The 25,677-nt window shown below is 38.4% G+C and overlaps 1 protein-coding gene across 1 annotated transcript in view; it reads left to right on the top strand.

Annotated features, from left to right (window-relative positions):
* The first annotated feature begins 2,606 nt into the window (after positions 1-2,606).
* CTTNBP2NL (CTTNBP2 N-terminal like) overlaps positions 2,607-25,677 on the top strand; it is a 35,681-nt gene continuing 12,610 nt past the window's right edge. Inside the window, exons 1-2 of the mRNA XM_032881433.1 lie at positions 2,607-2,737; positions 5,632-5,739. Coding sequence (XP_032737324.1) covers positions 5,641-5,739 — 99 coding nt within the window. The 5' untranslated portion in view covers positions 2,607-2,737; positions 5,632-5,640. The remainder of the gene's footprint in view (positions 2,738-5,631; positions 5,740-25,677) is intronic.

Here is a 25,677-nt window from a genome sequence, read left to right as displayed (position 1 = left end):
AACAAATCTTTTTGAGATAGTCAAGGTAATGTGTCAACGCCTTCCACCCCCAGATAGTAGGTTGCTTTGGATACATTTTTAAAAATAGCAGTGCATTTTTGTCCATATTTAGATTTAGTATTTATAAATATGACATGTTTATTTTATTTTTTAAGTTTCATATATTCTGGATTTTTAAGAAAGTACATTATCTAGTGGAAAGCTCTCAAAAACACCCATTTTGTATGTCAGTGTTGACTCTGAATTTTAAGAATTAATTGGCCTCCTATATGTTGCCTTAGCTGATATGTATGTGAAAATCCTCACATAGTGGGAGCAAATTTGCTTTCTGTCTTATTGCTAATACTAAAAACTTACTAAATGGCCTGAATCCCAGTCAGTTGCAGCCCAAGTATAAGTTTTTTTAAATTTGATGTCTCAGTTTATATTAAAGAAGTGATTTTTATGCAGTTTGCAAGTGTGATTTTCTGGGCAAAACAACTGATTTGTTTTTTATACTAGCCAAGTTGACTTAAAAAAGAAAAGAAAAAAAAAAAAACCCAGATCTGTGTAGATTTTTTTAAGGTGTTTCTATGTCCAGAAGTACCTAAGACTTACCAAAAATGTGCTTTCCCTCTTTCATGCCCCATACTACCCACTATTTAGAAGTCAAGCCTACTGTTCCACATAAAGACATACACACACCCAGATACTAGATATACAAACATGTACTTGCACTCCACCCTGCCCTGCCCTCCTGCTTACATAGCTATAGAAACCTAGGGTGTTTCTTTTTCTGCCAACCAGTGTCTCTGTGATTAAAAAAAGGCAGCAACTCCTGCTCTCCTGTAGAATTAATTCAGATTTCTAGAGCAAAACCTGGGGCTTCGTCAAGAACGAAAAGGATCACCCAGAACCAGAACGAATGGAGCTTGGGTATTATCCAGAGAAGGGAAAATGTCAGAATAAAATGAACAGAACCCAAGCCACAGCAACACACCTCCATGGCAAAATCAGCACTGCCACTGAGGAGGGTCGGGGAGGGGTGAGGGCATCCTTCTTGGTAGCCTCCATTCTTGTGACTGTTGGCACATAAAAGTTTGTGTCAAAGACTCACACACTCCTGACTGTTGGTCCTGGCTTGATGGAAAGTAGCCTGTGAATAGACCAAATGGTGTGCTGGGCAAACTGGTGTTTAAAATTATTTATTGATAACCTAAAAATAAGTTTCATACCTATCCCATAAATAGGTTTCTTTTTCCCCAGGTAGCAAAATATGTATAATTTATCTTTTTTTTTTTTTTTTTAAGATTTTATTTATTTGACACAGAGCAAGATCACAATTAGGCAGAGAGGCAGGCAGAGAAAGAGGAAGGGAAGCATGCTCCCTCCCTGCTGAGCAGAGAGCCCAGTGCGGGACTCAACCCCAGGATTCTGAGATCATGACCTGAGCTGAAGGCAGAGGCTTAACCCACTGAGCCACCCAGACGCCCTGTCTCTTTTCTTATATACATTTATTTTTTAATTGAGAAAACTATAAAGCTTACTATAGCTACAGTTAGCTGTGCCACAGTGTGTAATAATGTATTCAGACAACTTGTCTACGAGTGGTTTTTATTTCAGATTTATAGACTGTGGCATGCCTTGAACAGACATATCTGCCTCTAAACTCTAAGGAAAGTTGTGTCTTGGAGACTTTCAAATGGAAAGAATGAACTGAGCATCTGGTTGAAATGATCTTGTCTTTCAGTGTTACTTAATGGATCATGACAGTGACAAGTAACAGCTCATTCAGAAAGCAAGTGGAGAATGAGTCTGTAGATGACGACGCGCCAGAAATCTGGCACTCTTACTTCTGACAATTAATATGGAATTAGCAACAGCCTTTTTCCAAATATCTTGGGCCACATCACTTATATATTAGGCAAGAATGGGAGTCAAGTTTAAGAGTTGGTGCCTTAAAGTACAGGACAAAAGTTGTGTTTCCTCATAAAATTTAAAGTCTTATCATTTTTTTAAAAGTTTGCAGGGTCTGATATACTGTTAGGAAAATATAAACACAGAATTTGCATGTAATTCAACACTTAATGTTTGGGAAAAAATGGGGAAAAGTAGGAGCTAGGATGAGGAATTAGCCTTACAGACAAAGTCCAGATGGTGACAGGTTGATTTGTCTGTTCATTGCCTGGCAGAAGGTGAGGGTATAAAGGCGTACCTTACAAAATTTAGCAGTTTGAAAAGTTCGGTTGTAATTATGTAATCTTTCCATCCGAGTGTATTGTGCATCAGTCATGGTGATTTAAGCAAATAGGCTTTTGTCAATTCAGGGAGACAAAGTCATTTCTCTTCTAGGGCATTCATAAGTTAGTCCTTGAAATGGCAGTGCACATCTTAAAGTAAAAAGGTTTTGAAAGCCCTCACCTTCCCTAACTGTAATTGCAAAAAGGAAGTCAGATGCATGGTATTTTTGTTTTATTACTCAGCTTCGACTTGAAGAAGTGGCTGTTTTCTTTCTTGTCTGTGTCAACCCACACCTCTCAGGCCTTATTAGTTGTAATAATAGTTGACATTCATGGGGTTTATCCAATCATTTATGGTATAGTAACATAGAAATAAATTTCTTATTATTTTGCAGCATCGGACACTCTTCCACCATGCTGATGGTATTTTAAATATTTTGCTGATTTTCCCAAATTTTAACTGAAGAAGACCTTAAGAATTTATCCTCCAGGCGGAAAGTGTGACTGCCACTTATCAGGTCAGTATCATCCCCACCCCTCACCTTTACCCCCACTCCCAGGAATATCGCTATTCCCCTAAAACATGATGTGGTTTTATGGTCTTTCATTTATATTAAATTTATTGCAAATTTAAGATTGGATTCAAATATAAAGAACAGCAAAGAACTGCTGAATTTTAGTATTTCCAAAGAAAGGTTATAAGAGTACATGAAAACAGACCTATTGGTTTTTCAGTTACAGAGCTGTGACCCCTTTCTTCCTCCTGTGTCATATTTGTATTGTATTTACCTTACGTAGACACTCAGCTGGACGAGTGAGTACATATTAGCAGATTGTTCCAGATACTAAGATTTGTATGGCGAAGTGATTTACAAATGCACATAACAAGATTATAGTGCTTTATGCCATTGACAAAGATTGGAATTTTTTCTTGCCTAGGCTGAATAGTTAAGTGACTCTGAAGATTGTTTCAATTTTCCTCTTTTATGAGGACGTATATTTATCACAACAGAGCCAAGACTTTGATCTAGGTACTGTCTGTTTTAGTTTATTGTATATTCACTTTATTCTTATTTCACTGGATTCTCTAACAATTAGTTCTGGATTTTTACCCATGAAAGTTTGGAATGGAAACCAGAAGGACTTTAGAGATGATCTAGTCTGTCTGATTTACCTGTGAGGAAACTCCGAGCCAGAGCAACTGGGTAACTTTTGTCCCCACAGCCATAGAGCTGCTCAGTGGCAGAGCCCAGACTGAAATTCTGCACACCTCGCTCCCGGTCTGTTAAGCTTTCCTCACCGGGCACTGCTTCCTTCAGCCCCAGTTTTAGATCTCTAAATAAGAGTTTTGAAGGACTACAAAGATACTGAAGGAAAAAAAGGAGAATACGTGTGAACACTGCCATTGTTATTTTGGTGTTTCTGCAACCTGTTCATTTCCTCAGGGTAGCTGGTGTTTACAGAGTACTTGTCCAAGTGCCTATTATTCTGCTTAACATCATGGGAGGGAAGGGAATGGGCATAAAATGATAGGATTTTTCCTCTGCTTTTTAATCTCTGCGAGATTGAACCATGAAACCGTCAGGAAGAGGGGGAAGGGTTTCATCCACGAAACCAGTGTGACTCAACTGGTGGCTTAAATTCCTCACTGTTCTTCACTCCAGGATGCTATCACCCCTCTCCACTTGTGTTTCCAAACCACAAAAGGGCAGCTTGAAGGTATTTCTGAGGTCATTGATCTTGGCTGCCCCCAATTTTTATAATGCCTTTCTTAGAATTCTTGTGGAAAATGAAAGAGGATACTAGTTATTAATAATTAGACCATTGTTCAGCTTGTATCGGGAATTTGGCGAGATGTTTTACATTTATTAACCCGGTCTTCCCAGCAATCCTATGAGTTTGATATCATCATCCCCCTTTCACAGATAAGAAAACCGAGAATCAGAACACTTGCCCCAAATCACACAGCTAAGGTTATACAGACCTGGCATCTATCTGACTGCAAAGCCAGACGCTCTTTCCAGCATCCCATCTTAAATTAAGTGTGTGGCTTTATTAGGTTTATGTGGTTGTGTGTTTGTTTTTTTAGTTATGTTTAAAATACCTGATGTGAGAGGTCTTCTCTAATCTCAAAGTGAGGACCACTTAACCAGCTGCTAACACTCGGTAGTTAGAAAGTTAACAGTTAAAACTGAAGTTAGATGGAACATATTTTGCCACGTGGCAAAAGATTCGTACGGCATGTCTTGGAACACAATCTAACAACAGTGAAGTAGGCCTTCCCTACATGCTCTCCCTCACTGAGAGGCGGTAGCTCTGGAAGGAATCAATGACTCTTTTGTCTGCCTCCTAAAATTTCATGTGCTCGTAAGAGTTGGGAATTACTGGAGGGTGTGTGAACTAGTCATGTTGTAATTCACTTTAAAGGAAACTATACGAGAGTGACAATTTGGAAGTAAAAAGAGGGAAAAGGAAAGTAGTATTTGCTCAGCCTCGGAAGTTACAAAATGTATCTCACCATACCCACTGGTCAGAAGACCCTTGGAAAATTGTGTAGCAGTCTAACTTCTGTCTCTTTGTGATTTTTGAGAAATTAATCTTATAGAAAGGATTGAGTCTGTGGTATGCAGTTTGCCATTTAACGTATTTCAGAAGATACAAGACTTCTTGGAAACGTGAACTTGCTGAGTCAGATAAATTCAGTTTGAAGTAATCTGTCCAGTTAAGATGTTTAATAAGGAGGGTATATTTTAAGAAATTATTTGAAAGTATATTTGTATGATGGTTGCATTGAAGTCTTATTTTACTATATGAAATATAAATACCATGGTAGGTGTTTTTCCTTTTAAACTCTATTTCAGAGAGAACACCTATCACGTGAAAGCAGATGGTTTAAAAAGAATTGTCTCCCATACTGCCACCAGCCATTGTCTTTGCCCAAGTTTTGTTTCATCCAACTTCAGAGGGATGCCAGAATGTTTTATAAACAGTTTAGGAATTTGGTTCTCTAAAACTGGGAAGTCTTTTCATGATCTCGTGATTTTCTGGTGAAATAGTGTTCATGGTAACAGAATTTTACCTGTGCTTCTAGTAACAAAACTCATGACTAACTCTTTCTGAGACCTCCCAGGATGTTCGTAAATATGCCTGGAGGAAAAATGATGAAAAATTGATCTTTGTGAATAGTGATGAAATCCATAATTAAGGTGAATTTTATTTTCCCTTACTGCTCAGTTTATGATTAACATCAGAGGCTCTTATTTCTTCTACTTAATTGTACTGTTTGCCATCTTAAACCATTTTTTACTGTAATTATTGTTCTTTTCTTGTCTGACTCACTTTATTTTTTTCTTTAGTAATATCAAACTCACTCTGTCTTCTGGAGATTGTCTGATCGTTGTTTTTGTTTTAGGCTTTCAGGATGAATCTGGAAAAACTCAGCAAGCCTGAACTCCTAACGCTATTCAGTATTCTTGAAGGAGAGCTTGAAGCAAGGGACCTCGTGATAGAGGCTTTAAAGGTGTGTTAAACCAAAAAAAAAAAGAGGTCATCGTATGTTTTGAAAGTCATTTCATGGGTTGAAATTTCTTTAACCTGTTTTAACCTATTTCTGTAGCCCCTGTTGAAGTTCAAGGTCTGGTTATACATACTGATACTTGCTCTGGCAGCTACCTGTGTGGTGTGCTTTTAAGGATGCTGGTAAAGCCTTTCTGACCCCAAAATAGTTCTTTAGTCTCTCTACCTCATGTCTGGACCTTGAACTTCATTCTTTGGCTTAGAGGCCTTAACCATTTTTGAATGCCAGCTGCTTCAGAACGCAATGAGACTTGCTTCCTAAAAAATGTATATATGTCCATATACCAAAATTCAGGTTATAATATCTGGGCGATCAAGGACTCCATGAAGACCATCTCTGGATTCCCTAGACCCCAGATAAAGGATTCTTACTGTTGTTTTAGTATTTGATATCTGTTAAGACATAAGGGGGAGGGGGGAGGCAGGTATGACATATGTGGAAACTCTGCTTTCCACTCAGTTTTTCTGTGAGCCTAAAACTGCTCTAATAGGGGTGCCTGGGTGGCTCAGTCAGTCAAGCATCCGACTCTGGATCTCAGCTCAGATCTTGATCTCAGGGTCATGAGTTCAAGCCCCGCATTGGGCTCCATACTGGGCTTGGAACCTACTTAATAATAAGTAAGGGGCGCTTGGGTGGCTCATTGGGTTGAACCTCTGCCTTCGGCTCAGGTCATGACCTCAGCGTCCTGGGATCAAGCCCTGCATCAGGCTCTCTGCTCAGTGGGGAGTTTGCTTCCCCCTCTCTCTCTCTGCCTGCCTCTCTGCCTACTTGTGATCTCTGTCAAATAAATAAACAAAATCTTTAAAAAAAAAAAAAAAGTAAAAATAAGATGAATAATAAAACTGCTCTAAAAAAATAAAGTCTAATTTAATAAATATAAGGGGGTATACCTCCTATCAAGTTTCATGAACCCTTTACACCGTTGTGAGGATGTTTCCCAATCTGTTCTGAGATCAGATTTGCAGATGCAAAGAAAAGACAGTAAAGGTATCTGTGTGAGCAGCAGGAGGAAGAGAGGGAGGAGAAATGGCCAAAGAAGAGAGACTTGAGCATGCTGGAGAGAGTAGCCCCTGCAGAGCGCTCACCGAAGACTAAGGATCTAAGAAGAGGTTTATAGTCTCAAATTTTAATTAGAGGTTATATCCGTATACATCTTAAAACTCACTGGTAAAAAGTTTATGAAGTATTTTGGGTTTTTTTGTTTTGTTTTGTTTTCAAAATTATCTGCTTTTTAAAATATTGCGTTAATATTTATTTCATGTGTGTTCATATGAGGCTCCATTGTTGAAGATTTTTTTTTAAAGATCTTATTTATTTATTTGACAGACAGAGATCACAAGTAGACAGAAAGGCAGGCAGGGCGGTGGGCAGGGGGTGGGGGGAAGCAGGCTCCCCAGTGAGCAGAGAGCCTGATGCATCCCAGGACCCTGAGACCAAGACCTGAGCCGAAGGCAGAGGCTTAACCCCCTGAGCCCCCCAGGCGCCCCATGAAGAATTTTTTTACAGCAGCAAAGATAATTTTCTAGATAATTTCAAGGAAGCTTAGAGAATCAGTGATTTCCTAAGTAGCCAATAATAACCACTCAAAAGAGTTCATACAAAAAGCCTTTTTCCCTTCATGCGCTGATACAGAGTAAATGTTTTGTTTGTTTGGTCATATCTGGGTAGTCTTTTCTTTGATTACTCTAAAATTATAATTGTGATAAAATTAAATCTAAACCTATTATTTCTATGTGCTCTTAAAGTGACATGCTAATGTGTTTTTCAAGAATGACTGAAAAAGACTGACATTTCTGTCTAATGAGTATGCCTCAGGGTAGTTTATCACTGAAAACTATTGGTTTTTTTGTTTTGTTTTGTTTTCCCTGGTAGCTTTGTCATATGTGATAAGTAATATCCAGTGGTTTCGTTCTCCAGAGTGCATGAGGCAGTTCCCTTCTGATATGTGGGGGGTGGAGGTAGGGATGGAGTCTGTTTTCTGTTCTTCCTTTCCCTGCTTGCTTCAGTCTTGGGTTTGCGTGGCTCCCTGGGAATCACATGTTTATGGCTTTGACACATGCCTAGTCACATATGTTAAAGTTCATTGCCTGCGTCTTTGCCTCCCATACTGCTAATTAGAACTGTATGACTTTGGTCACATCATTCAGTCTGTCTGGAGCACAGCTTCCTTTTCTGTAATAAGAATAAATGATTAATAACTAGTATTTGTGTGTAATATTGTAATTTGCCAGGCATTGCAGATCCTGCAACAGCATGGGAGCCATTTTTTACCCTTTATGTAGATTCTTTCAGTGCATACCATGTTCCCCATATCCAAGGAACAGTCAGTGGTTGCTAATATTATGGATGGATGACTCTGGTGTGCCCTCAGCGGTGCCTAGTTTTTTAATGACTCCCCTGCCAACGTACGTTGCATATAAATGTTCACTCTGGCTGGTGACTCATTTCTGCCACTTCCACAGGCCTCCCCCTTTTGTCACTATTAGTGAATTTTCTTCCTTTCCCTGTACATCCCTGGAAACTATTCTGTTTCTCATAACCCCATCCCATTGTTACCAGTAGTCGTAAACTGATTAAACCCAGGACACCCTCCCATTTCTTATCCCGTATTTTTCTGCTCAATGAAGAAAAGAGAGAAAAGGATTGGGGGAAGTGTGAGCTCGTTCCTAATTCTCATTTGTATTGCCTGTTGTTTTCTCATTTCTTCTCTTGATTCTCATCTGAGAACCTGGCTCTCCTGCCCATAGGTGTTGCCAGCTTAGAACCTGAAGAGTTCTCTGCCTAAGCTGCACTGGGAAGTGCTTGGCTCATACCAATGACTCCTTGTAAAACCCAGAAAGCATTTTCTAGGAGCATTATTATTATAAATAGCAATCAGATTTTAGAAAACTCCAGTAGTTTGGCAACATGTGTTAAAGACACTCAGCTGAAGATCTACCCCTGTTGGCACTGGGGCTCCGGAAGGCAGTTCCCCATATAAATATTACAGTTGACTTACAAAAACTTGTGGGCCTCAACCCCTTCACAATTGAGGTGGGATGGTGGGGGGATGGCTGCCTCGAATGGAAAAACCAGGCCAACCTTATTTTCTCTTTGCTTTTCAGCCTTAGAAACCAATGTGTCTATTTTGCTAATCACTGTATCCTCTGCACCCAGCATAGGGCTTACAGACAGTAAAGACTTGTCAAACAGATGAAATGATCGTGCCATTGTGATACGCTTTAAAAGACTGCCAGAGGGGCCCTGGGTGGCTCAGTGGCTTCAGCCTCTGCCTTTGGCTCAGGTTATAATCTCGGGATCCTGGGATTGAGCCCTGAATCGAGCCCTAAATCGAGCCCTAAATCGGTCTCTCTGCTCAGCAGGGAGCCTGCTTCCCCCCTCCCTCTCTGCCTGCCTCTCTGCCTACTTGTGATCTCTTTCTCTCTCTCTCTCTGTCAAATAAATAAATAAAATATTCAAAAATAAATAAATAAATAACGGACTGCCATAAGATTTCAGAATGGATGTTGTGAATTGTTAAATTTTACAGCTGCCTTCTGGTTTTAATGTTAACAGATGCGTAGGTGCTTGTTGCACATGTTTTCCTAAAATACATTTTTTCTGCGTGAATCCAATTTTAGTTACTTTAGGCAGCTTCTGACAAGTTGAAAGAGCAGCTTGAGAAGCAGGAGCTATAATTAAGGGAGCATTTGGATATAAGATACCATTCAGAATGGGGCACAAGTGTTGTGTTTAGTCTGCATAGGGCTTGGAGGTGATAAAGTTGTCTTCTGAAGCTTAAGCTAGATGCAGTCTAGGTTGAAATGAATAGCTTCACCAGAAGTGAGACGTCTTTAAACAGTCTATTGTTAGATAAAATCAGTAGCAGCTGGGGTCAAAACTGTTTCAGTCCTTTTGAGAAAAGCAACTGCCATACCAGATTCTTAAAGTTAAAATGAAATCTCTGTTTGTAGTTGTTTGTTTGTTTGTTTGGGCTTCTATAATATATAAAGATTTTACTGTTACTATTTTTTTTTTTTAAAGATTTTATTTATTGGTTTGACAGAGAGAGATCACAAGTAGACAGAGAGGCAGGCAGAGAGAGAGAGAGGGAAGCAGGCTCCCTGCTGAGCAGAGAGCCCGATGCGGGACTCGATCCCAGGACCCTGAGATCATGACCTGAGCCGAAGGCAGCAGCTTAACCCACTGAGCCACCCAGGCGCCCACTATTTCTATAATTCTTGCGTAGCAGCAAGCACCTGTTGGGCTTCTCAGACTAATATGGCAGCTTACTAATTTTCTTACATTTAGTATTCTTTCTTCATTCATGTTTCGTGGGTTGAAAAGTTTTTGAAATAGATTGGTTTTTTTCCTTCTGTTTAAGTAAAAAAGCTTATCTTTTTCCCTCTTTACCTTCAAAATAGATTTTTTTCCTGGGCAAAAAATCTATTCTTCAACCTTGCAACTTTGAACAAAACCATATGGTTCACAGTTGCTGCTAAATAAATAGTAGGTCACATTGGCAGGGCTTGGGTTTTTATAGGAATATATTTATTATAAAGGTCCCAGATCCTACATATAGAGCTATATTTATAAAAGAACTTCATTCATTTTCCAGAATTTCTGCAAAGTGCCAGATTGCAACTATACCCTTCTAGAAAAGCCCCCGCCATATTTACTTTTCTCCCCAAAATCTAAAAGCCTCCTCGTTCTTCTGTTGCAGCCAAGGCGTGTTTGGCATGGAACCAGGAAAGTCGGTAGAAAATAGTGTAATATTCAGCTTCTCTGTATTTAAAAATCTAGTTGCTACAGAGGCCATTTATACTGTATTTGGTCCTAATTGAACTTTTATATAAAGTGATTTTCTGTTTTACAAGAGATTATGTCAGAGGGAAACATTCTTTGTGAAAGTCTTTCTCTTTCACCAGTTTATTTTCATGAATGAGTACACTATAGAAATCCCTTCCACAGTGAAAGCAAATTACATTGCTCATGAACTAACTGTCCCGGGTTGCCTGGGCTGGCATCGCACAGTTCAGTAAGAGAGCTCATTAATTCTAAGCAGATCTAGGAGATGGCTTCCCAGCGAGGTTTGACTACTCCAGAGGAAGATGGAGGACCTTTAATGGCCATTTAAAATATTTGGAAAAATAGATTTGATTGCTAATAAAAGTTAGATTAAATCATTTATTTTTGAGTCTTCCACATTGGGTGTACTATATCTGCATGTCTTAGATCTGATGCAGTGTCAGGTTTTATTAAGGTTTTTAGATTTACGTTCATAACCTTTACTGTAAAACATGTTTTAGAAGGGATTTAATCAGTGGGTGTTTTGGGCCGTATTTTAATTTTTTTATAGTTAGAATGGCTGATATTTTTTATTCCTACTCTCTCTGAGTGAAGTCCAGATGTGAAATCCTAGCTTTTCAAACAAGAGAGACATAAAGATAATTACTAGGCAGTCTACAAAGCCATTGATTAGAATATTCAAATTAAGTATAGCTGTTAAGAGTATGGAGCTTTCAAATCAAAAGTTTAGAGTACTGCCATTTAATTGTGTGATTTTTTGGCCAGTTATTTACACTATAAGCTTTATCAGCAGAATGATATATTGTGAGGATTAAATGAGATAGCAAGTGCTATTTGAGGTACTCAGTAGTCATTTACTCTTAGTTATGTTTATTAGAACAAAAGTTTTACAGTCCATCCATTTCGAACAGTATATTCAATAATATGCTGTTCTTCATACAAAAGATGAATCTTTAGGTTAAATATTTTTTGTCAATAGGGCTTACACTTTAGCTTGTTTTTCTTATGGGAATTGATGGTTGTGAGTGGGTCCATCCCCACCCCCACCACCAAAAGCATGTACTTTGAGACAGCTGGCAAGGGTTAAGGGTGTGCTCTGGGGCATGAAACAGATGTTATGTTATATCCCCCTTCCACCCATAATGAAAACAGGAAATACAGGGACATCGTGGAAGCCTTTTTAGAAGTAATTTTTTTTCCCATTGATTTCCTTGTGTATTTCTCTGTTGTTTGATTTGGCATGCTGTTACATTTTGTTTTTCTAAACAGCTTTATTGAGGTATAATTGACATACTCTAGCTGCACTATGTATATTTAATGTGTATAAATTGATGTTTTGTTACATGTATACATACTGTCGTGAAACCATTACTACAACCAAGATAATGAACATATCTATGTATCCCCTCCCCCAAATTTTTCTTATACCTCTCTGTGACCCTTTTACCTAACCTTCCCCTCTTTTACCTTCCCTTCTCCCTCTACTGGCACCCACCCCACTAATCCACTAGAGATCAGTTTACATTTTCTAGAATTTTACAGAATGTACATTTTTTTTTTCTTGGCCCAGTATCTCACTCAGTGTGATTATCTTGAGATTTATCCATGTTGTTACTATATTGATAGTCCATTCCTTTTATTCCTGAGTAGTGTTCCAGTGTATGTCTCCTCCATATCTGTTGGTGAACATTTTCATTGTTTCCAGTTTTGAACTGCTGCAAATAAAACTGCATATGCAAGGCTTTACATAGACATATGCTTTCTTGCTTTCTGCTTTCTTGCTTTCTTTCTTCTTCTTCTTTCTTTTTTTTTTTTTGGATGAATACCTAGGAATGAAATGGCTCTGTTACCTGGTGGGTGTATGTTTGTTTTTGTTGTTGTTAAGAAACTGCCAGACTTTTCCAAAGTGTACTTTACATTCCCACCAGCCATGTGTAAGTGTTCAAGTTGCTCCACATCTTCACCAACACTTGGTATGGCCATTCTTTTTAATCTTAGCCTTTCTAATAGGTGTGTAATAGCTCACTGCAGTTTTAATTTGCATTTCCTTGTTGATTTAATGTTTTGTTCCATTAATCTGTCTTGATGCCAGTACCACGTTTTCTTGATTACTGTGGCCTTATAATAAGTCTTAAAATCAGGTGGTGTTAATCTTTCAACTGTGGGTTGGTTTGTGTTTTTTCCAAAGTTGTTTTAGTGATTCATGCTCCTTGGCATTGCCATATGAATCTTAAAATCAGCTCATCCGTTTCTCCAAAAATGCTATTGGGGTTTTGATTGGGATTCCATTGAATCTATAGATCAATCTGGGGAGAATTGACATCTAAAAATTGTCTTCTAATCCATGAACATGGTATTTGTCTCCATTGATTTAGGTCTCTTAGCAGTGCTTTATAGTTTTCAGTGTATAGGTCTTTCCCATCTTTTGTCATATGTATCACTAGTAGGGTAGCTCTTTTTTCAATTTCTTGAGGAACCTCCATACTGTTTTCCAGAGTGGCTGCATGGCTGCACCAGTTTGCATTCCCACCAGCTTGTAAGAGGGTTTGCCTTTCTTTGCATCCTCGCCAAAATCTGTTTCCTGACTTGTTAATTTTAGCCATTCTGACCAATGTGAGGTGATACCTCATTGTGGTTCTGATTTGTATTTCCTTGACGCTGAGTGATGTTGAGCATCTTCTTGTGTGTCTGTTGGCCATCTGGATGTCTTCTTTGGAAAAAAGTTAACTGGATTATTTGTTTTATGTGTGTTGAGTTTAATAAATTTTTTATAGATTTTTGGATACTAACCCTTTATCACTTATGTCATTTGCAAATATCTTTTCCCATTCTATAGGTTGCCTTTTAGTTTTGTTGATTGTTCCCTTTACTGTGTAGAAGCTTTTATCTTCATGAAGTCCCAATAGTTCATATTTGCTTTTGTTGCCCTTGCCTCTGGCAATGCTTATTAACCTTCTGTTAGATCAAGTAAAGTGATGCAGAGTAGCTTTTTCAGCTTTGCTCTACCGCTTTTTAGAAATTAAAATTCTGTGGGGCGCCTGGGCGGCTCAGTGGGTAAAGCCTCTGCCTGCAGCTCAGGTCATGATCCTAGGGTCCTGGGATCCAGCCCTGCATCAGGCTGTCTGCTTAGGAGCCTGCTTCCTCCTCTGTCTCTGCCTGCCTCTCCGCCTACTTGTGATCTCTGTCAAATAAATAAATAAAATCTTTTTTTTTTTAATTCTTTTTGAAGAAATTAAAATTCTGTAATTTAATTTTTAAAATTTTGCTGAAGAGAGTTCAGTAATTATTTTTCCAATGGCAAAACTTAATAGTAATTTAAAAATCATAGCCATCTCAAAAAAAGAAACAGTACTGCTGCTTTAATGAACTGCTCCCTTTAAAGCAGCTTTTTATCCCTTGTCTTTATTAGTTTTAATAGTTTACTATCTTGTTTTTTTTAAGATTTTCTTTATTTGAGAGAGCAAGAGCAACACCGAAAGAGAGAACACAAGTGGGGGACAGAGGAAGAAGGAGAAACAGACTCACTGTTGAGCAGGGAGACAGAGGCAGGGCTTGATCCAAGGACCTGAGCCGAAGGAAGGCAGATGCTTACCTGCCTGAGCCACCCAGGCGCCCCTGTATCTTATTTTTTGATAAATAATTTTATTTATTATTTTGAGTAATTTTTCTAAAGAGGAAAAAAACAGTATGTACATTTTTCACCTTCTGATAGAATATTATTACCTCTTTCCTAAAAGTAACAGAACTGATCTAATTGAAGTTTAAAGATCATCTTAAAAATTAACGTTTTAGGGGCTCCTGGGTGGCTCAGTGGGTTAAAGCATCTGCCTTCGGCTCAGGTCATGATCCCAAGGTCCTGGGATCGAGTCCCGCATTGGGTTCTCTGCTCAGCAAGGAGTCTGGTTCCCCCTCCCTCTCTCGCTGCCTGCCTCTCTACCTACTTGTGATCTCTGTCTGTCCAATAAATAAATAAAATCTTTAAAAAAGTTTTATATTAAATGATTTTCACTAGCCCGTAAATAGACATTAAAATATACTGTTTCCTTATTATTTCCTAGAAAGCATTCTTTTTCTCATTGTTAATTTGGACCATAGGAAGAAAATTTATTTTAAAGGGGATTTATTTATAGGCAACATCCCTGTATCTGAGTGCTATTCCAGAGGGTTACTACAGAATAGGTAGACATAGTATTACCTTGCTGTTATGCTTTTGAATTAAAAATTCCATGTTGGTTTCTTTCATTAAATATACTAATCTCAAGACATATATTTATTGAAGAGACTTGTTGTAGTCTAAATGGTTTTATGTAAAAATTTATTTACAGAAAAAATTTTCTATAAGTTACTTCCAGTTACCCCCCAAACAGCTCATGATAACATAGTTATATTGTTTTATTTCCAATTAACTCTTTATAAAGAGTAGCCTTTGGTTAATGGCTACATGAATTAGGTAATACATCCACATGGCGACTGTTAGGTAGCTATTTTACGTAGCTATTTTAAAACATTGGCGTGCCTGAGTGGCTCAGTGGGTTAAGTATCTGCCTTCAGCTCAGGTCCTCCTGCTAGCAGGGACCCCACTTTTCCTTCTCCCTCTTCTCCTCCCCTCTATTTGTGCTGTCTCTCTCTCTCTCTCTGTCAAATAAAAAGTAAATAAAACCTTAAAAAAACATAATGCATATGAAAAAGTTTTAATGACATGGTAATGTTCCTATGGTGTAATGTTAAATTTGCAAAGCAGTGCATAACATTAAATATATCATTTAATCTTGATTATAAGAATAACATGTGCATGTGTGTATATACAGGAAAAGGACTCAAACAAATAGATTGAAATTTGTAGTTTTATTGTATTTATTTATTTTTTTCCTTGAGAGAGAAAGAGTGCACATATATGCACGAGTGGGGAAGAGTAGGGGCTGAAGGAGAGAGAGAAATCTTAAGCAGGCTCCATGCCCAGCACAGAGCCCAAGACAGGGCTTGATTTCACAACCCTGAGATCATGACCTGAGCTGAAATCAGGAGTCAGACAATTAACTGACTGAGCCACCCAGGCACCCTTGAAATTTGTAGTTTTAATATTAATAGTGGTTGTCCCTGGGTAGTGGAATCATAGGTACATTTTAATTTTTTTCTCCAAAACCTATGTATTATATGTAAATTACTTTGAAATCAGAAACATGTGCTTTTAAATACAGTAATCATATACAACAGCTTCTTGTTCAAATTTCTGTTTGTTAACAGTCATGCCCTAAGACAATAATTTAGTTACATAATATTCACTTTGTAGGGAAAGATATCAGAGCTAATTAGAACTACAGTTAAATTATCCCGTTTGTTGTTCCTGATATTGTTAATATTATTCTTTTTCTAGCCCACCCTAAATAACTATCTCTGCCTGAAAAACCAACCTCAATTCCCAAGCTATACAATAAAAAGATCATAGAGTTTAGGGAAAGAAGAAAGAAGGCTATAATAAAAATACCTCTTTATCATACCAGAGTCTAAAGAGGTGTCTTTCAAACAGTTTTGCAATATATTCCATCATTCTGCCACAATCCAGGCCACATATAGACAGCAACAAGTATGTATTAAGTAAAGCAGAAATTTCACCAAAATGTATACTAACTTTATGCTTTACTATAATATTTATACTATACCGTACTGTATTATATTATTTTCTGATCTTTTGCACTTTATTTTTCATTAAATGCTCTTTGTGATCCTACTAACCTAATTTCATGACCCACTTTTAGAAATTTTCCTCACAGATGTACTTAGACCCATCCAATCAAGTGTATGTGTAAGGATATTTATTGCAATATTGGTCATAGCAGCAAAATGCCAGATACAACCTAAGTGTCTCAGTAGGGTTCCAGCCAAGTAAATTATGGTAATATTATGCAGTAGAATACTGTGCAATCATTAAAGAGAATGAGAGATAGAGCTTTATGTATAACATTCTCCAGGATATGGTTAAGTGAGAAAATAAGTCACAGAACAGTGGGCATGGGGGGGGGGGGAGGAAGAAACAGTATTAAGTTGCAACTGGTGAAGCCAGAAATACATCTCACAGTGCCTCTTTCTTGCTTCCCGTTGGCTTGGTTTCTTTGAGAAAAGTAGGAGCTCCCAAAAAATGTTCTGCCCTGGGAAGAGAGTGATATTCCTGAAAGGATGTACTGGGTTTAATGGTGGGTACTCTGGCAGAAAAGAGCCAAAAGAAGCAGGAAAGGCCGGTCCTATATGGACTGTTTCTAAATTGGGTATTTATATTAAAGAGAGGACTGCATTCTTAAATGATGAAGCATCTTTGTTGCATTCAGAAAAATGTGGAGCCCCAGAAGGAAAAACTAACTGACTCCTGAGAGTAGTTGTCTGCTATCAGCTGCTTGCCCTGCAGATTTTACCACATCATCATTCGTATTACAAATTATGGCATTTAGGGGTTCAAGAGGGAAAGTTCCAAAAAATAAGCAGATTTCTCATTTCACCACATCTTCCTGTGGCCTGTTCTCTGTATGCCTTTGAGGCAAGAAAGGGGGAACTCAGCTTGTACAATGCTACCTATTTAGAGAACGCACAGTTCTCTAGCAGTTGGGGAGCAGTTCCACAAAAGATTATAGCAGTGGGGGATTTCACCGCATTTATTCAGCCTGAAACTAAAGCAAATAAAAAAGGGAAACAGCTTATTCCTGTTATTTTGACTTCCTCTTATTGTGTCTTATTGCATGTGTGAGCCTTGTGATTCGGGATTAATCAGAAGTTATTTCTAGTTGCTCCCCTTAAAGAGAGAGAAAGGAGGATAGCGAGGTTGCTTGCAAAATTAAAGCCTGTGATCCATCATTTAGTATTTCAGTTTAGCCAGTTATAGGAATATTTGGAAAGACAGGAGGAAGCCATCATCTTGTATGTTTGCTGAAAATCTTAAGTGCTGGGGAGCATATATTGAGTGAAGCAGGGAATTTTATCATGTGGGGATTTATTTCCTTAGAAAAGCAGAGGAATGGATCTATTCCACCAGACTAGTCACATCCATGAACAAGAATGCTCATTGCAGTATTGCTTGATACAGTATTAGAGAACTATAAACAATCTAAATGTCCATTAATAAAATATAGCAACATCAAGTGGTCCATCCTTACTATGGCATATTATCTAATTGCTTTTTTTTTAATGAGAAAAAAAAACAAGCAATGTACTGACTTAATTAGAAGGATCTGAGACACAATAAATGAAAAAGTGCACATATACACATTTATGGATATACTTGGAGAAAGTCTGAGAGGATACCCATGACACCAAAAACTCTTGAAGAGAAAAGAGAGATTGGGTTGTGTTCAGGAAGGACTTTGGCTTTATCTGTATAGTTAAGTTTTTTATTAGAAAATATTCATTTATGAAATTAAAAATTATATTTTAAAGAAATATAGTATGAACTGGAACATTAAGGAGTTAAGAACCACATTTATTTCTTAAGTGTCTTTACTTCTAAGTGATTTATACTCTCACATAAATCTAAATAATTCTAAGATACAGTTAAGAGGGTAGAGACAAACCTGGCATACTTGGGAGAGCATGGGCTTGTTAACACCATATCCCTGATTTTCTCCCAAAAAGAGCAAAGAGTAAATTTCCCATTAATTTTCAAATTCTCCTTTTGAACAGGATGCCTAAAAGTTCTTTCAAAGCAGATTCTTTCACAGGTCATGGACTCAAATTTAATAGAGCTGACAACGTATATATGAGGAACTACGTGACTAAAATTTCAAGAAATACCATTATCAAAGCAGGAGACCTATAACCCTTCAAAGTACTTTTCCTGGCTTCAGTTTCATATCTGTAGTTCATAATATTCCATTGTTTAACAACAACGAAAAGAATTTCTGTGTCGGAAAAGCCAACTCCACCTAGTGAGTTCTAAGATAGGCATAACTTCCCAAAAATTATTTTAATCTATTCACTGGCAGTCTGTTTGACAAAAGCCTAACTTCATTGGTAGAACTGAGTATGGGACTGTGTTACCGAAGTCAGAAGTCTCTGTTCGTATTGACTGGAAACTCCATACATAAAACCTCTCCCATTACTGTATCCAGTAAAGTTTTGTAGGATTGAATCATACTTACGTGATTTCTGTTTCTCTGTCTGCACCAGATTAGTGATAATATGGGAATGTATCAATTCCTGCTGCTAAGTATCACAGAAGATAGAGATTTTCATCTCTTTTACGTCTGGTATTTCTCTTTTGCAATAAATGTAAGCAAGCCCCACGAGGGATGGATGCTTCATCTTGTTCAGCCCTGCATCCTGAATGTCTAGAGCCTGCAAAGTTCTTGCAGAAGTATTTGTCCTATGAGGGAATAAGTTCAGGCCCTTAGGGTCTAAGTTGAATGTATTCAAGGCCCGAAACAGATTGCCTCTTATTCATTCATATTTTTGAGAAGAGAGGCTTCACTATCGTAATACAATTTCATAACTTTTACTGTTGATAATTCCCACTCGGTGACATTATTTACATTTCACCCTGCACTAAGAAGGAACAGTTTGTTCTTCAGACGGGAAATCATTGCTTGTGTTTGTTTCCATATTTGTCATAAAGGATACCAAATAATTGGGATATGTACCTTTGTTCACTATGCCTGTGTCTTCATCTAAAAAAAATGAAAGACCGGGGCGCCTGGGTGGCTCAGTGGGTTAAGGCCTCTGCCTTCAGCTCAGGTCATGATCCCAGGACCCCGGGATCAAGCCCCCGCACAGGGCTCTCTGCTCGGCAGGGAGCCTGCTTCCCCCTCCTCTCTGCCTGCCTCTCTGTCTACTTGTGAACTCTGTCAAGTAAATAAATAAATTTTTTTTTTAATGAAAGGCCATATTTTAGTGGTTTTTAAAAATTTATTTATTTATTTATTTGAGAGAGAGCAGGAGTAGACCCAGGATAGCAGCAGAGGGAGAGGGAGAAGCAGGCTCCTCACTGAGCAGGGTGTAGGGAGCCTGATGATACCAGGGTCCTGAGACCATGACCTGACCCAAAGGCAGACACTTAGCTGACTGAACCACCCAGGCACCCCCATATTTTAGTTTTCAGCTGGCATTTTACCTCGGGGTCCCTGTCTGTCAGAGTGGAATGTAGTCATCTGCACTCCCTGACTGACCAGCAATGGGAGCTTTGTGAGCCTCATTGAAAATCGTATATTATCTTTTTTTAAAGAGTACGGTATCGCTTGTCTTTCCTTATGTATCTAAGTATATCCAAAAATACTGTTGCCCAGACACTGCAGCTAAGGGCCTCCATGGGCATCTGTCTAAATTATACATATCCTCTCTCTTAATCTTTCAGAATTTGTTTACTTATGTCCCATTTCATGAGTGGGTTTTTGATTTTGGCTCCCACCAAATCTTCCTCATTCCCCCCTTTCTCTGGTTGCTTTCCAAATTGTTCGCTTTTCCCTTTGAAATCCTTTCTTTTCCCTTTAAAACCTTTTTTTCCTGGGACAAGTGACGACCTCCAGAGGAGGCCAAGAAGCCATTAGGGAAGAGGCTGAGACAGACAGAGAGGCTTAGAATAGAGCCACTGGTGCTGTTTCTTTGGGGATTGAAATGGTCAAGGTTATCCCATTCTTGTCCTTGGTGACATTAAAGTTTCCTAAAGGTATTGCTACCCTTTAAAGTAAAAAGGAAGCGCTCTTATATCTCCAAGCAAAGATAACTTCCCATCCATTCATCCTCTAATCTCCTCAGTACACTTTTTCATGGAGATAAAAGCAGTAGGGGGTTGGGATTACTTGGGATTAGTAGTAGCAGGGGTCAATTTGAGCACGCTGGGTTTCTCCATACCTGTATTTATCCAGTACCTTCTTGTAGTAATAAACATTGCCAGTTCACATTTAATAAATTTTCATGAAATACCCACAATGCACTTGTAGCCCACCTTTCTCTTCTCGGTCTTGGCTTCTTTACTCCTCTTCCTCTTCTGTTCTCTAAAGAAAAATCATCCTGCCCTACTTTGAGTCTCCAGTTTCCCTGTATGACGGCTGGTTCAAACTGAATAGCTAGCTGCCTCCTCCTCCATGAGTCCTCAGTGACCATAGAGGTTGCCACCTTTCCAGCCTCAGACTTGTGACAGAGGGCTTGTGCTCTCTCTTAGTATATCATCATAAATACTGTTTTACCTTCTCTCATCAGAGGGTAGAATTAGCACAGTCCCTGCTTCTGTTTGCCTGCCCTCACATCTTGCTCTCCCTGTGGCTTGAGAGCCACACAAGTCCCCTTTCAACCCCCACAAAACTTCTTAGCCCTGTTTCCTCACTAAACTTCTCAGTGTGAACACTTTCTACTCCTGAGTCTTGCTAATAAGGACCCTCTATCTATGACCTTACCACTGAGTGGCTGGTTTCTTGCCACGCTTCCTTGTAGTATGACTGCGTGTGTCATTTAAGAATCTCGCCTTGAAAAAACGATTAGAGTTAAGACTCATCCCACAATCATACAGCTCCCTCCATAGGATCCCCTAACTAGAGGAAGAGGAAGATACCCTTTTAGTCTTATTAATGAACTCTTTTTAACTATTTTAGCCTTGAAGTTAGTTTCTGCACTGCTAATACATTGTGAGTTAAAGAGGCTGAGCACACTTCTAAGAAAGAAGTTTTTCAAGTTCACATTTGCTTAAAGGATCACACACAGGTTATAGTCTGTGGTCTGGGTCTCCCTGTGCCATACTTCAGAGACGGTTTTTGGATTATATGCCCGGCTCAACCTCCTGGTGTTTCCTGTGATTCATTATATCGCTGATAGTCCCATTTATCTGCCAGAACCCGCCCACTTCCAGGGTTGGCCTTTTCCTTCCTATTCTGAGTGTAAGATCTGAGTCTTAGAAAGTCCTGATCAAATAAATTGTACTTGGTGTTCCTCTAAACATTAATGATACTGTTTAGAAAACATTTAAACAGCAGAGGCAGCTTGTTTATTTCTGCTCTTAGGTCTTGAACTTGTCTGGAATATTTTAAGCCCCTTTAGAGCAGAAGACTACATCTTACTTAGTCAAGTCTTATATCCCCATTATCATTGCCCACATCACTCAGTATTTGTAGTACCCCGCAAACATTAAGTGGTCAGTAAAGGCATTCAAAACATGTGTCCTTGTGAATCAGCCATGTGTCCAGGAAATTTTCCCAAACCTCTCCAGTGCTGTGTTTGGTTGTCTAACCCTGATAACACGGAGATTTTTTTTGTTAACATTCTTGTATATTTGTTGTTAGGCCAAACATCTCGTGGCTTGTAGACATTTATAACATTCATTAGTTTAAAATAAAACAACAATACTGATTACTTTATCACTTCTTTTAGAATTTATTTATGATAGCTTAAGCTGTTTAAAATCATAGATTCAGCTGTCAGACTAATTGGGTTCGTCATTCTATTCTAGTGTTTTTCATATTTTTTTGACAGAGACACAGTAAAAATAGACTGTATTGTGACCCAGGGGACATACATGCAGACACACGACACACATACACACACCTATATTCCTAGGTCAGAAGAAAAGTCTCGAAACACGACTCACAATATTCAGTGTTCTGTAATGTTTTCTGTTCTCTTCCATTTTTAAGCCACTGAGAGAGACCTACTAAATTGAAATTAATTCCTACAAAGTCCTGGGGAATATCTGTTTAAGTAGTACTCATTCAGCTAACGTATTCAGTACTTCTGTACCATTTACAGTACTTCTGCTACTTAACTGGCTTTGTGGGAAAGTCCCATGTTAATGTTCAGTTTCTTCTATAAAATGGAGATATAAGTGATGTCTACGTCCAGAGCTATGTCGTTTAGGATTAGATTAGATGTGCCCACTGCCTGGCAGGTAATAAGCACTACAATATTGGCACCTGCTTCATTGTTTAATTGTTATTAAAATCACATTGATTCCAGTGTCCCATGTTTCTGAAACACTGTATATAAGGAATACATTTCATATAACTTTGTTTTCCCTTTAACTTTTTATATTTTTGAATTTTGAGATATTTTGAATTTTGAGATATAATTTAGTTATAGTGGAGTGCACACATCTTAAGTGTTGATAACACAGATCAGTAAGTTTTGACAAATGCACCCATCCATTTGACCTCCATCCCCATCAAGATATAAACAGTCCCATCACACCAAAAAGTCATCTTGGGTCCCTTCCTGGTACCTTGTTCCCCTACACCCAGAGACAACCGCTGCTGTAATTTTTCCACCATAAAACTGTGGTGATCATTTCCAGTGTGGGACTGTTATGAAAAAAGCATGCTTTAGACAATTGTTTATGTCTTTTTGTGGATTTATGTTTTTGTTTCTTTTGGATAAGTACTTAGCTGGAGGTAGGCATTTTCTAACTCTATGATTAATTTCCAGTTTATTTCCAAAGTGGATATACCGTTCTCCCCGCAGCAATGTGGTGAGTGTTCTAGTTGCTCCAAATCCTTTCCAACATTTGATGTTGTCAGTCTTTAAGTTTAGCCTTTCTAGTGGCTTTCTAGTGTTATCTTATCATTGTTTTAATTTACATCTCTTTGATCACTAATGAGTTGAGCACTTTTTTATGTGCTTTTTGGCCATTCCTATATTATCTTCATGTCTGTGATCCATCCCTGTTTTTTGTGTGTGGTATGAGGTTGATGTCAACTCTCATTATAGTCTCCTGGATAAAAGAGATTAGGATCTAATGTACCATTAAAATTATACTTTACAATTCTTAATTAATGTTCATTAATTTGTTCAGTACTTATTGAATCTCTTTGCACATTTTCTTTCCCAACTCAAAAAATTATTTATGGAGACCCCAGTCCAAATTGTATATGTAATTTGTTTCAACCACACACATAAACCCACCTCCAAAATAAAACAGAACAAAGACAACAACACTGAATACATTTATTTCAATTTCATTAGGAGTTTTCACAAGGCTTTCTGGAATTTGAATGTTGAAGCAGCTACATTAAGCTGTTTACCCATTTTTTTTTTTAAGTTTTTGTTTAAATTTTAGTTAAGATACAGTGGAGTATTGGTTTCAGGAGTAGAATTTAGTGATTCATCACTTACATACAACACCCAGTGCTCATCATAACAAGTGCCCTCCTTAATGCCCATCACCCGCTTGCCCATGCCCCACCCACCTCCCTCCATCCACCCTCAGTTTGTTTTCTGTAGTTAAGAGTCTCTGATGGCGGGGCGCCTGGGTGGCTCAGTGGGTTAAGCCTCTGCCTTCGGCTCAGGTCATGATCTCAGGGTCCTGGGATCAAGCCCCTTATCGGGCTCTCTGCTCAGCAGGGAGCCTGCTTCCCCCTCTCTCTGTGCCTGCCTCTCTGCCTACCTGTGATCTCTCTCTCTCTCTGTCAAATAAATCTTTAAAAAAAAAAAAAAAAAAGAGTCTCTGATGGTTTGTTTCCCTCTCTCCTTCTTTTACTCCCTTCCCATGTGTTCATCTGCTCTGTTTCTTAAATTCCAGATATGACTGAAATCATATGGTATTTGTCTTTCTCTGAATGACTGATTTTGTTTAGCATGATACATTCTAGCTCCATCCACACTGTTGTGAATGGCGAGACATCTTTCTTTTTGATGGCTGAGTAATATTCCACTGTGTGTGTGTGTGTGTGTGTGTGTGTGTGTGTGTGTGTGTGTTTTGTGTTTTGCGTACATACACACACCACATCTTTATCCATTCTATCAGCGTCACAGGAGTCCCTAAAATTTGGAGTTTTGAAACCCAGTCCTACACCTGAAATAAAAAAGCTCAAACACAGGCAAGGAGAAGGCAGAGTTCTGACAAAAGCCAGGGACCCAAGAGTGGTGATTGATTGCTCTTCTGTGGGGGCTTCCTAAAGAGTGGAGGATGTGAACTTTCAGCTCCAGGGCTAGACTGGGGCGGGGAGGGGGCAAGGTAGATGGGGTCAGGGTGCCGCCATATTCCTCCCCCTATCTGTGCTGAAAGCCCCACCCCCCTGCACCCTGGAGGCCCATCTCCACTAGGGCAAGTCCACCTGGGACTTAGCACAACAGGCCCCTTCCCTAGGAGACCAGCACAAACACCTCGTCCACACCAAGTCTACCAATTATAGAGTGCTGCAAAGCTTCAGCTCTAGAGGAAATAGGATCTAGCTTCCTTTTATACCCATATTCTTAGTCTATCAACAAGCAGCATACTAGCTGGAAATATCACACTTATAGCTATTTGTACTAAACTTACCATTTTTAGTCTTCAAAAGAATTGAGTGCACTTTAGTCAAATAATATCAAATGGTCATTTATCCTTATGTAAATAATTGGTTTTATAAACAGCAGCAGCTACAAACTGACTCCAAAGGGAATCTTCGAAACTCTCTCTACTTCAAAGTCAGTTTGCTAAATGGATAAATTAATATTGCCTTAAATGATTATATTAAATAAATCCTAGATTTTGTTAATGGCGAAATGAAATATTGGCCTCACTAAAAATGATGAGAGTTCGGAGAGGCTGAAACATCAGGAAAGAGCTGGAAAGTGAACATCTGTTAAATGCCTTAGGCTTAAGTGGAAATATAGGATATAGGAAGAAGAAAGATGTATGAGAAGTGCTTTCTCCTTTGCCTCATTACAATCTGGGTGGGAAGAAAAACAAGACAGAAAACTGCGGAATGTTTAATCATAATGCAGGAGATAAATACCAAATGATGGTATTACATAAAATATCACATAAATTATTTATGTGATATTTATTACATAAATATTTATGTAAGTATATTACATAAATATTTATTATATTTATTACATAAAATATCACAGTTCAGGATTAATTGCTAAAGAAATACTATTATCAGTTATACAGGTTCCCAGTATATTTTTAGTAATGTATTACTTTGGAGTTATCTGTGGATTGGTTAATTTCATTTGCTTTTAATGAAGATTTCCTGGCTCAGTCCAATTTTAGAGACTCTTAAATATCCAGGGGTATGTTTAGTCATAGGGTTTAAAATAAAAGGAAAACCTATCCTCTACACTTGGTTACTGAAAACTTAATTCCTGTTTATAGTACTTAACAATGCACCAGGTACTTATAGGAAACATTTTATATTACTCATTTAA

Source organism: Lontra canadensis, unplaced genomic scaffold, assembly GCF_010015895.1.
Source record: "Lontra canadensis isolate GAN:19392208 unplaced genomic scaffold, GSC_riverotter_1.0 scaffold75, whole genome shotgun sequence".
Classification (NCBI taxonomy): domain Eukaryota; kingdom Metazoa; phylum Chordata; class Mammalia; order Carnivora; family Mustelidae; genus Lontra; species Lontra canadensis.
The sequence above is the reverse complement of the archived record's forward strand: the minus strand, read 5'-3'. Positions and strand labels throughout refer to the sequence as shown.